General features: G+C 41.8%; 1 protein-coding gene across 1 annotated transcript in view; it reads left to right on the top strand.

The window, feature by feature from the left end:
- The window catches only part of TMA16 (translation machinery associated 16 homolog), a 285014-nt gene extending 274004 nt beyond the window's left edge, over window positions 1-11010 (top strand). The window contains exons 5-6 of the mRNA XM_053700233.1: window positions 10425-10573; window positions 10946-11010. Of these exons, the coding sequence (XP_053556208.1) occupies window positions 10425-10573; window positions 10946-11010 (214 nt within the window). The remainder of the gene's footprint in view (window positions 1-10424; window positions 10574-10945) is intronic.
- The last annotated feature ends 2486 nt before the right edge of the window (window positions 11011-13496 follow it).

The following is a 13496-nucleotide window of genomic DNA, read 5'->3' on the forward strand; positions in this document are numbered from 1 at the left end:
CAGGTAAATATCTTTTAAATTATACTCCAGTCACCACTTCACCCTTGGTTTCTCCTTTCTCGTTGATTCTTGGTCGAATGACTGGGAGTGACGTAGAGGGGAGGAGCTATATGCAGCTCTGCTGGGTGAATCCTCTTGCATTTCCTGTTGGGGAGGAGTTATATCCCAGAAGTAATGATGACCCGTGGACTGATCACACAACAGAAGAAAGGAATTTATCAGGTAAGCATAAATTATGTTTTTTTGCTATGAACGGCGGTTGTTTTTTTTTTTTTTTTTTTTAAATTGCTTATCACTGAGGACTGCAGCACAGGGAGAACGATGCAAGTAAACTATTGAATAAAGTTTATTTTGTGTGTGAACTGTCCCTTTAAGCTTAAAGATCCAGAATGCTTTCGCGTGTGCGAAGCATCCTATCTTTATCACCCCCTCTTTTTGGGGTTCTGACCCGTTCTATGACTTGCCATTGAAGTGTGTCTACATTGCCATTATGACAATATTTATAATGTCTGGCTACTTGAGAGTCTGGTTCCTCAGATTTTATGTCATAGATATGTTCTTTAATCCTATCCCTGACTTCCCTTGTCGTGAGGCCTACATATTGCTTCTGACAAGGTTGACATGTGACCAGATACACAACATAAGTACTCCGACAGTTAGTACAAGTATCCATCATAAAAACTTTGAGTATTAACAGACTGATTCTTATTAAAGCCGCTGGACCGGTTAAGACTTGGATACTCTATGGGTCTGAAGCTAATCAGCCGACCCGGAACGAAATCTACAAGTGCCGCTGGAGCGGACAAATATTCCTGACAGAGTTCGGCCTGACACAGAGAAAGACTCCACATTTGATGCTAAATAATAGTCATTCAAAGGCGTAAGTTACTACTCTAAGCGTAGAGTAAGTAACACACAGGTACTCTTGCAATATACAGGCAGCCTACATAAGGCTTAATCCTTCTATAACTTTTTTCACAAACATTTACACATTTAGTGTTTTGCTCATTAGGGTTTTGCACAGTGAGGCTGAGTCCTCGTATCTGAGATACTCCTTAATCCAGAGACATTTTTTTATTGATATTATTCTTATTTGTTATTTAAATAATATATATTATTAACTGGATGTTCAGTGTTTTAGTAGCGCTACAGCCATACTTAGTGTGATATTCTATTATATTCATTTTATGTGATATTTGCGTAACTTATTTTAACTAATTTTAAGAGTGTGATGTTATTGAGGTTAACTGTATATGTTTGGTTACATTTAGATTAATTAATTTCTTAAGTGCCTATAGACTGTATTCTGTCTAGACTTTTACTGCATTTTGGCGTTTTTTTCTTATTTGTATCTAAGTAGGAACTATTGTAATCTGCTTTTTTCGAGCTAGTCCTTAGTTTATAGTTTGAACTTTAGGGAAAACCACTTTATTGCTTAATATATTATATATTTTTATTTTATTTTTCTTTAACATTTTGCTGTCATAGGCCTAGATTTAGAGTTTGGCGGTAGCCGTGAAAACCAGCGTTAGAGGCTCCTAACGCTGGTTTTAGGCTACCGCCGGTATTTGGAGTCAGTCAGGAAAGGGTCTAACGCTCACTTTTCAGCCGCGACTTTTCCATACCGCATATCCCCTTACGTCAATTGCGTATCCTATCTTTTCAATGGGATCTTTCTAACTCCGGTATTTAGAGTCGTGTCTGAAGTGAGCGTTAGAAATCTAACGACAAAACTCCAGCCGCAGAAAAAAAGTCAGTAGTTAAGAGCTTTCTGGGCTAACGCCGGTTCATAAAGCTCTTAACTATTGTGCTCTAAAGTACACTAACACCCATAAACTACCTATGTACCCCTAAACCGAGGTCCCCCCACATCGCCGCCACTCGATTAAAAATTTTTAACCCCTAATCTGCCGACCGCCACCTACGTTATACTTATGTACCCCTAATCTGCTGCCCCTAACACCGCCGACCCCTATATTATATTTAACCCCTAACCTGCCCCCCACAACGTCGCCGCCAGCTACCTACAATAATTAACCCCTAATCTGCCGACCGCCACCTACGTTATACTTATGTACCCCTAATCTGCTGCCCCTAACACCGCCGACCCCTATATTATATTTATTAACCCCTAATCTGCCCCCCTCAACATCGCCTCCACCTGCCTACACTTATTAACCCCTAATCTGCCGAATGGACCGCACCGCTACTATAATAAAGTTATTAACCCCTAATCCGCCTCACTCCCGCCTCAATAACCCTATAATAAATAGTATTAACCCCTAATCTGCCCTCCCTAACATCGCCGACACCTAACTTCAATTATTAACCCCTAATCTGCCGACCGAATCTCGCCGCTACTGTAATAAATGGATTAACCCCTAAAGCTAAGTCTAACCCCAACACCCCCCTAAATTAAATATATAATTTTGTAATTATTTTAACTATTTTAGCTATTAAATAGTTCTTAACTATTTAATAGCTATTGTACCTGGTTAAAATAAATACAAAGTTACCTGTAAAATAAATATAAATCCTAAAATAGCTATAATATAATTATAATTTATATTGTAGCTATATTAGGATTTATTTTACAGGTAAGTATTTAGCTTTAAATAGGAATAATTTATTTAATAAGAGTTAATTAATTTCGTTAGATTTAAATTATATTTAATTTAGGGGGGTGTTAGGGTTAGACTTAGCTTTAGGGGTTAATACATTTATTAGAATAGCGGTGAGCTCCAGTCGGCAGATTAGGGGTTAATGTTTGAAGTTAGGTGTCGGCAATGTTAGGGAGGGCAGATTAGGGGTTAATACTATTTATTATAGGGTTAGTGAGGCGGATTAGGGGTTAATAACTTTATTATAATAGCGGTGCGGTCCGCTCGGCAGATTAGGGGTTAATAAGTGTAGGCAGGTGGAGGCGACGTTGTGGGGGGCAGATTAGGGGTTAATAAATATAATATAGGGGTCGGCGATGTTAGGGCAGCAGATTAGGGGTACATAGGGATAATGTAAGTAGCGGCGGTTTACGGAGCGGCAGATTAGGGGTTAATAATAATATGCAGGGGTCAGCGATAGCGGGGGCGGCAGATTAGGGGTTAATAAGTGTAAGGTTAGGGGTGTTTCCCCATAGCAAACAATGTGGCTGCGTTAGGAGCTGAACGCGGCTTTTTTGCAGGTGTTAGGTTTTTTTTCAGCTCAAACAGCCCCATTGTTTTCTATGGGGGAATCGTGCACAAGCACGTTTTTGAAGCTGGCCGCTTCCGTAAGCAACTCTGGTATCGAGAGTTGCAGTGGCATTAAATATGCCTGTACGCTCCCTTTTTGGGGCCTAACGCAGCCATTCTGTGAACTCTCAATACCAGAGGTATTTAAAAGGTGCGGCCAGAAAAAAGCCAGCGTTAGCTACGCGGGTCGTTACCGACAAAACTCTAAATCTAGGCCATAGACTTTATTTCAGTCATTATTCTACTAGCTCCCATTATTCTCTGTCATAGACATTTTTTATTTTTCGCCTTTATCCCTAGCTTTTAGCGCCAGTACTTTTCCCCTGTTTTCAGATGTCCAGAAGCCCACCTTGACTACTTCCTCTGCTCCCAGACCTTTTGTCTCAAGGACAGTTTCTATCTGGATCTCAGTCTCTAAGCTTGATGGAATGGAGATTGATTGTTAAAGTGATGATATATTTTGTAGAGGCTACTAAGGATTTTAGACAAACTTCTAGTTTGTTTGTCCACTTTTCTGGTTCCAGGAAAGGGCAGAAAGCATCTGCCATTTCATTGTCCTCTTGGTTAAAACGTTTGATCCATAAGGCTTTCTTGGAGGAAGGTCAGCCTCCACCTAAACAGATTACAGCTCGTTCTATCAGATCAGTTGCCACTTCTTAGGCTTTTAAGAATTAGGCTACAGTTGACCAAATTTGCAAGGGAGCTACTTGATCTTCTTTGCATACTTTAACTAAATTCTACCATTTAGATGTTTTTGCTTCTTCTGAGGCAGCCATTCCTTCAGACAGTTGCCTCAGTTTAAATATTTTGCCTGTCAGCTATTTTTAATTGCATATATGAAAAAAAATGAAGAACAAAAAAAGTAATGTTTTTTGTTTGGGTTCTATTTCGGTTGTAGATGTAGTTTCACTGTGAAAAAAAGATGTTCTTTATATCTTGTCTTTTATTTCTCCTTAATCTTGGATTCCACAGCTTTGGTATTAGTTCCCTGGAGTAATGGATTGTGGACTTCCTCTACTTGTATGAAAGAAAAAATAATTTATGCTTTTCTAACACATTCATTTCTTTCATGTGTTAAGAGTCTATGAGACCCCGTCCTGTTATTATTCTGATTATGTTTGATTTTTCTTTTTTCTTTCTTTTTGCACATCTTTTTTCCCTGCTTCCATTTTGTTGCTCTTAATTCTTTTCCTACATTTTTTGCTTGGCTGTACGTCACACTAGTTTCTAGTAAGATGGAAGCTGGGCTTTATAGAGCTCTTGGGGTTTGGGGATCTTTTGCTCCTCCTAGTAGCAGTAATTTCCAGGAGTAATGTATCGTGGACTCTCACCACCATGAAATAAATTAATTTATCAGGTAAGCATAAATTATGTTTTTTCTCCCTCTTTATATTTTGTACATTTTCCTTATGCTATCTCTTTATTGGTCAAATAAAATGAAAGAAGACATTTTATTTCTTGATTTTAAATAAACTCAATATTTGAAAATATTATGTTGAAAAAGTTAAGTTCCTTCTTAATACAAGGAGAGTCCATAGCATCATGCCTTACTGTTGGGAAATACTGAACCTGTCCACCAGGAGGAGGCAAAGACACCCCAGCCAAAGGCTTAAATACCTCTCCCACTTCCCCCATCCCACAGTCATTATTTGCCTTTCGTCACAGGAGGATGGCAGAGAAGTGTCAGAAGATTTCGGAGTAGTTCCTTTGGAAGGTTATCTGCCCTTCGATATGGGACTGGAGTTTTAAGTTGTTTTGTCAGCCTCTCAGTGAGAGCATTGACAAATGGTAGAGTCTTTCTGCGATCCCATCCAGACTGCCTGCTAACAGCTCCTAAGCAATCCGTGTTGACGAGTTTCACTGCCTGCTTGTTTTCTTACTCAGGTCCATGTCAGGAGCGATGCTACAAGATTGCCACACTTGAGAGGCTGTGTTTCTGTTCCATAGCATGGATTCTGGTAAAATTGTTACATTTTTTTACATGTGTTGAAAACTCTAGAAGACTGGGTTACAGTGTGGCTCTTTTTATCTTAATAGAATCATGGGTTAATATCTCCTAAGGGGGATTATTGAACAGTGGGGATTAATCAAATGTGATGCTTTGATTTTATGCTGCTTTATGTGTGAGATTTTATTGTGCTCAAAGGCTGTTTGTTATGTGGCTGGAAAGCACAGGTTTTTACTTTCACTTTGAGTGCTGCACAGCTTGTAACTTGTCACGCTTTTTCTCATAGTAGGGGCGGTCCTGCCTTGTGCACCATGTGACCGGGAGTGGTCTCACTTTCCTCTTTCCTGACCGAGCTGGCTGTCGGAGAAGACGCTATTTATCTGCATTGTCTGGGTCTTGGAGGTGGTGAGTGCCCCAGCCATTGGGTGTATTAAGGTGCTGTTTTTTGAGAAATAAAGATTGTCATCAGCTACTGCGGATTCTGAGATATTAGAGGGTACTCCCTCTATTCCAAATAGTAATACCTGTTTATATTGTTAGGAGGCCTTGGTATGCCCGCCCTCTCAACTATGTTCTACATGCCTTGACAATGTTATTCGGTCACCACTGAGCTGTCCACCTCTGAGGACTCGCTGTCCCGTGAGGTGCATACCCAACATTCATCTCCTTCAACATACGCAGCTTCCCATAGCACACTTAATCCTCCAACTGGAAGGGACCTTTTACCATCAGATTTTAACGCATAGTTAAAAACTGCGGTGTTTGAGGCCTTCAGTGCTTTACCTCGCCGTGTTAAACGCAAGTGAAAGGTTAAACATAGCTCTCCTGCCCCGGGTTCGTCATGTAATTTATTGGATTTTTCTGCTCCGTCTCAATTATCCGAGGATGAGTCACATTCTGAGGCTTCAGAGGTTGAACTTTCTGTGACGTAGTCTGCTGCCTCTAAGCCTCCTGCTGCGGAGGAACCAGCTTAAGATTGAACACTTATGTTTTCTTCTAAAGGAAGTCCTGTCTACATTAGAGGTTCCAGAGGCCAAGCTGCCTGATGAACCTTTGATTCCTAAATTAGACAGAGTTTACAAGGTCAGAAGTAGTGCCTTTAACTTTTCCTGTGCCTGTAAAGATGGCAAACATTATTAAGAACGAATGGGACAGAATTTGATCTTCCTTTTACCCTTCTTCTTCCTTCAAAAATGTTGTCCCGGTCCCGGACTCTCAATTGGAGTTGTGGGGTTCCGTCCCTAAGGTGGATGGAGCTATCTCCACGCCTGCCAAGTGTACTACTTTCCCGCTTGAGGATAGCTCGTCATTTAGAGAGACGATGGATAAGAAGGGAGACTCTTCTAAGAAAGATGTTTCAACATATGTGATATTTATTCCAACCGACAGCGGCCAGTGCCGCAGTTGCTGGAGCAGCTACCTACTGGTGCGACTCCTTATTGGAATTTATCGAGGTGGAGGGTTCTCTCGACGTTATCCAGGAAAGAATTAGAGCCTTGAGAATTGCTAATTCTTTTATCTCTGATGCAAACATGCAGATTATTCGCATAAATGCTAAGGCTTCTGGCTTTTCGGTTCAGATCCGTCGGGTGCTCTGGCTGAAGTCCTGGTCTGCGGACATGACTTCTAAGTCCAGACTTCTTTCCCTCCCCTTTAAGGGAAAGATTTTATTTGGTCCAGGCCTGGGCTCCATTATCTCTACGGTTACAGGGGGCAAGGGTGCCTTCCTACCACAAGATAAAAAGAACAAGTCGAAGGGACAAGTTTATAATTTTCATTCATTTCGTTCTGATAAATCCCAATGACAGCAACCCTCCACTAAGCCCGAGCAAACCAAGAGCACTTGGAAGCCGGCTTGGTCCTGGAATAAATCTAAGCAGAGCAAGAAGCCCGCCAAGACTATATCGGCATGAAGGGGTGGCCCCCGATCCGGCATTGGATCGTGTAGGGGCAGACTGCCGCTTTTCTCAGACACTTGGTTCAGGGACATGCAGGATCCATGGGTCCTGGAGGTCATAGCTCAGGGATACAAGATAGGTTTCAAGTCTCATCCACCCAAGGGCAGATTTCTCCTCTCAAGCTCGTCTTCCAGGCCATAAAAGAGGGAAGCCTGTCTGGGGTGCGTGCAGGATCTGTCCTCCTTAGGGGTCATTGTCCCGGTACATATAGCAGAAAGAGGTTTGGGATACTATTCAAACCCTTTCATGGTCCCAAAGGAGGAGGGAACTTTCTGCCCGATTCTGGACCTAAAGTGCTTAAACAAATTTCTAAATGTCCCCTCGTTTAAGATGAAGACGATAAGGTCCATCCTTCCCTTAGTTCAGGAAGGACAGTTCATGACCACTATAGATCTGAAGGATGCTTACCTTCAAGTTCCATTCCACAAGGATCACTTCCAGTTCGCATTCCTAGACCAGCACTGCCAGTTCATTGCACTTCCATTTGGTCTAGAAACTGCTCCGATGATTTTTATAAAGGTTCATGGGGCTCTTCTAGCCGTTACCAGAACCCGGGGTATAGCAGTAACTCCCTACTTGGACGATATTCTGGTACAAGCACCATCTTTTCGCCTGGCGGAGGTCCATTCGGAATCTCTTCGATCTCATGGATGGAAGATAAACCTAGAAAAGAGTTATCTTATTTCAAGCACCAGGGTGGAATTCATTGGTACTATAATAGACTCCATATCCATGAGGATATTTCTAACAGACCAGAGACGTTGCATGCTAGCTTCGGCATGTCTTACCCTCCGGACCTCCTTAAGGCCCTCTGTGGCTTAATGTATGGAGGTGATTGGTCTCATGGTGTCAAGCATGGACATCATTCCTTTTGCCAGGTTCCATCTCAGAACGTTGCAACTGTGCATGCTAAAGCAGTGGAACAGCGATCATTGGGATCTGTCTCAACAGATTTCTCTGGGCAACCGGTCGAGAGAATCGCTCTATTGGTGGCTCTGTCCAGATCATCTGTCCCGAGGGACATCCTTCTTAAGACCATCCTGGGAGATTTTGACTACGGACGCACGTCTATCAGGATGGGAACTGTTTGGGGTGCCAAGAAGGCAAAGGGCCTGTGGACTCAAGAGGAATGCTCCCTCCCGATCAACATTCTGGAACTTCAGGCGATCTACAATGCTCTGAAGGCTTGACCCCTTCTGGGTTTGTCCCAGTTTATCAGATTCCAATCAGACAATATAACCTTGGTGGCTTACATCAACCACCAGGGGGGAACGAGAAGCTCCCTAGCAATGAGGAAAGTACCTCGGATTCTGGAGTGGGCGTAGGCTCACAGCTGTTAACTGTCAGCAATCCACATTCCGGGTGTGGACAACTGGGAAGCTTATTTTCTCAGCAGACAATCCTTTCATCTGGGGGGAATGGTCTCTCTATCCTGAAGTGTTTGCGGAGATATGCAACAGGTGGGGTACGCCGGATATAGATCTCATGGCGTCCTGTCTCAATACCAAACTACCCAGATATGGGTCGAGGCCCAGGGATCCTCGGGCAGAGCTAATAGATGCATTAGCAATGCCTTTTGGGTTCAGTCTAATTTACCTTTTCCCACCATTACCCCTCCTTCCTCATGTAGTGGCTTGCATCAGTGATACTGATTGTTCCATCGTGGCTGCGAAGGATGTGGTTTGCGGATCTAGTGGGGATGTCATCTTCTCCATGGAAATTACCTTGTTGCAGGGATCTGCTGGAACAAGGTCCTTTTTGTTCATCAAAATTTAGATTCTCTGAGGCTGCCTGCGTGGAAATTAAATGCTTAGTTCTAGCCAAGAGAGGTTTTTCTGAGAGAGTTATTGATACTCTCATTCAAGCTCGTAAGCCAGTTACTCGTCGCGTCTATCATAAAGTGTGGAGAACCTACTTATTCTGGTGTGAAGAGCATGGATTTTCCTGGCATAAATTTAAGGTTGCCAGGATCCTGTCATTTCTCCGGGATGGACTGGAGAAAGGCCTTTCTTCCAGTTCCCTGAGGGGACAGATTTCGGCCCTGTCTGTTTTACTGCACAAGTGACTCTCTGAGCTTCCAGATGTATACAGTCCTTTGTTAAGGCTAGGATCAGACCTGTGTTTAGATCTAAGGCTCCTCCTTGGAGTCTAAATCTTGTTCTTAATGTGTTGCAACGGGCTATTTTTGAACCTATGCATGAAATTGACATTAAATAGTTGTCCTGGAAGGTTCTTTTTCTACTGGCTATTGTTTCTGCGCTCAGAGTATCTGAAATTGCTGCCTTGCAATGTGAGCCTCCTTATCTGGTGTTCCATTCTGATAAGGCTGTCCTACATACTAAGTTAGGTTTTCTTCCTAAGGTCGTGTCAGACTGCAACATCAATCAAGAGATTGTGGTTCCTTCCTTGTGTCCCAATCCTCCTCCTTCAAAGGAACATTTGCTTCATAATTTGGACGTGGTTCACGCCTTGAAGTTCTATCCTCAGGCTACTAAGGATTTTAGACATACCTTGTTTGTTGTCTATTCTGGGAAGCGTAAGGGTCAGAAGGTCTTTTCAACCTCCTTATCTTTTTGGTTAAGGAGTGTTATCCGTTTTGCTTATGAGACAGTGGGACGTAAACATCCGAGGATTACAGCTCATTCTACTAGAGCAGTGGCTTCCTCTTGGGCCTTTAAGAACGAGGCCTCTATGGATCAGATTTGTAAGGCGGCTACCTAGTCCTCCTTACATACTTTTTCTAAATTTTACAAGTTTGATGTTTTTGCTTTGGCTGAAGCAGCTTTCGAGAGAAAGGTTTTACAGGCTGTGGTGCCCTCAGTTTAAGGTCCGCCTCTCTTTTTGTTATCATTCAGTGTCCTCTAGAGCTTGGGTATAAGTTTCCCAACAGTAAGGAATGATGCAGTGGACTCTCCTTATATTAAGAAGGAAAACATAAATTATGCTTACCAGATAATTTAATTTCCTTCTGTATAAGGAGAGTCTACGGCCCCCTCCCGTGTTCTTCGATGGGCGGCCCTCTAAATTATATTTTTCTTCTAGCACCATTTATACCCTGATATTTTTCCCACTGTTCCTTGTTCCCTCGGCAAAATGACTGGGGAATGGGGGAAGTGGGAGAGGTATTTAAGCCTTTGGCTGGGGTGTCTTTGCCTCCTCCTGTTGGCCAGGTTCAGCATTTCCCAACATTAAGGAATCATGCCGAGGACTCTCCTTATACAGAAGGAAATTACATTATCTGGTAAGCATAATTTATGTTATTCCCAGTAAAATGTTTTTAACTTACAGCTACTTGCATCGGTTTGATGGTGAGCTGGAGCAAATTGAATTACAGAACAGCATAAAAGGCAGACAGGCAAGGCAGCATGGTTCCCGTGAGACTGTCATCAAGCAGACCATGGAGCGTGAAAGGCGCCTCTTTAATGGATATGGAATTGGTATGTTTTCTTTAAGTTTTCTCAAGTTAAACTATTCTTTTGTATTTGCATTTTTTTTTAGAATTGTCAAACAATGATCTGTGGTTTTGTTTTGCTTCATGCTCCCATGCTTGATATGACAGTAGACAGCACACTGCTGCAAGTTGTTGGCTGTTTATTAAAAAATTATAAGAAAATTGTGTTTCATGATGTACCAGTTTGAATCATTACATCACAGCTGAGAAAAATATTACAGATATATTTTTCCTCAACTGTAAAAAAAAATGTTTAAATAATTTCAAATTTTTGCTGCCTAGAGCGAACTGTATGTAGGAACTTTCAAGAAAAACATAGGCTCGTTAGGAAAAAGTATACATTATCTGGTAATTTCAGTGTCTCTAGAGGGCAAGAATGCTGACACATTTGCAATGTTAAAGCTTCAGGTACATTTAAACTAGCAGTTGACAGTGTAGTTATTGAAGTGGCAGGCAGCTGTGTGTCTATGGTACTCTGACAAAATGCAGACAGCATTCTGTCCGAGGGACAGAATGCCGAAGCATGTTCCAAGTTCGGCCGAGAGCAGATACGCTCCAGAGTGCTCTGTTCTAATCAGAGCCTTGGGTGCCGCAACCACCTCTGGAAACCTAACCATGGATCCTAGCCCGCACGTCTTGTAATTCTCTGTCTGGGAAATTATCTATTGAATCTATCTATTTATCTATCGATTCTATCTATCTATCGAATCTATTTATTTAATCTTACTATCAAATCTATCTATCTCGTGGCCGGACTGTTATCTGACAGCCACTTATGTGTTGGACTATTATCCGTCGGCCAAATGTCCGTCGGCTAACAGTCAGGCCATGGTGTCTACTGAGGGTTCCACTGATACTTAACATTTAAAAAGCCAGGACTGGCAACTATTTATGAGCACTTTGACCGGGTATGCCAATAATTATTTAACTATTAGGGATAAAAACAGATCCCTGGACCATCTGGCTGCTCATTGCTGCTTTGGTTGACCATGGCATGTTGTTTCTTGCACACAAATCTGTGCAGGTAGAGGAGGATGCCACACCATACTACTTTACAATCTGGCAAACATGTGACAAGAGTTTTTCTAAAAGTTGTGCGACCTCTCAGTGCTGTTAAAACCACTCTGAGTGTCAAACCTATCCATACAAATTTACACTTAAAAGGATAGAAAGGTAAACAAATTAAATGTGCATGGGTGCATTTCAGTTTGCAATATAAGCATTTTTGCAATATACTTTTCATCAGCAAAAATGCTTTTAGTAAAAGTTATTACTGTTTTTCAGCAACATATGTACATATCCTGTGAGGGCCTGTTCACCAGTATTCAAATACCATGCCTGCTCAGAGAGCTGGTTGTGCTGTGTGTTGCTTCCTGAGTCATCAATTGTCACATACAGGCCACTAATTACTCTCTGAGATGGTATGGTGTTTGAATACTGGTGCATGATTCTTCACAGGATATGTGCATATGCCGCAGGGAAAACAAACAGTAATGACTTTTGCTATAAGTATTTTTGCTAATAAATGTATATTGCAAAAATGCTTAAATGTCAAATTGAAATGCACCCATTCACATTTCATTTCTCCAACATTGGTGTGTCCGGTCCACGGCGTCATCCATTACTTGTGGGAAAGGTTCTCCCCCACAGGGAAAGGCAAGGAGAGCACACAGCAAGAGCTGTCCATATAGCTCCCCCTCTGGCTCTGCCCCCCAGTCATTCTCCTTGCTCTGAACAAGTAGCATCTACCACGGGGATGGCGAGGAGTTTGTGGTGTTAGTTGTAGTTTTTTATTCTTCTATCAAGAGTTTGTTATTTTAAAATAGTGCTGGCTTGTACTATTTACTCTATAACAGAAAAGTGATGAAGATTTCTGTTTAAGAGGGCTATGATTTTAGCACAAGTAACTAAAATCCATTACTGTTATCACGCAGGACTGTTGAAACAAGAGAACTTCAGTTGGGGGTAACAGTTTGCAGACTCATCTGCTTCAGGTATGACTAGTCTCCTTCTAACAACACAGGCTAATGCTAGGTGACAGTCATTTTTCCCCTCAGGGGAAACGGTAAGCCATTTTTCTTTCACCTCAGCAAAAAAGATAACAGGCTTCCCCTTTTTGTTTTTTATGCTGGTAGACACTGTTAGGGGCTAAATCGATTGGTTTTTATTACAATATTATACCATTTGAAATATTTTATAAGCTCACATACACTTGGGAACGTTTTTTATTGATCTGGCTTGTTTTAGACACCTAAATCTAGTCAGGAAGGCCCCTTCACTCTAGTGTGCTGAGGGAGGAAGCCTCATTTTGGCACTTCAGCTGTGCAGTTGAATTTCAAGGCAGTGCATGCAGATTCATGTGAGAGGGTCCTGTGGTTCAGAAAGTGACTCCAAAAGGCTTTTTTTCTGTGAATGGTGACCCCTAAGGAAGGTAAAAAGCTGCAGCAAGGCTGTAGCTGGGATTGTGGTGTGTAAAAACGGTTAAATCCAACAATTTGCTTGTTTTAAGAGCTAGAGTCTCCATATTTGCTGTGCAATACCTTCTAAGCATTAAGACACTGGGGTCCAAATTTCAGAAAAATCGGGTATTGCCTTCATAGTTTTTTGAACATTCAGAAATAAATGTGTCATTTTATTATTTAAAGAGACAGTAACGTTTTTGTTTAAAATCGTTTTTATTGCATTGTTTGCCTGCCTAAATCTGTTTAACATGTCTGTTCCATCAGATAACCTATGTTCTGTGTGTATAGAGACAAATGTGGTTCCCCCTTCAAGTGTTTGTGATAATTGCGCCATAGCGTCCAAACAAAATCAGGACAGCTCTGTTATTTTTCATAACGTTGCCCAAGATGATTTATCTAATGAAGGTAGTGGGGATAGCTCTACATCCTCTCCTTCTGTGTCTACAC

Source organism: Bombina bombina, chromosome 2, assembly GCF_027579735.1.
Source record: "Bombina bombina isolate aBomBom1 chromosome 2, aBomBom1.pri, whole genome shotgun sequence".
Lineage (NCBI taxonomy): Eukaryota > Metazoa > Chordata > Amphibia > Anura > Bombinatoridae > Bombina > Bombina bombina.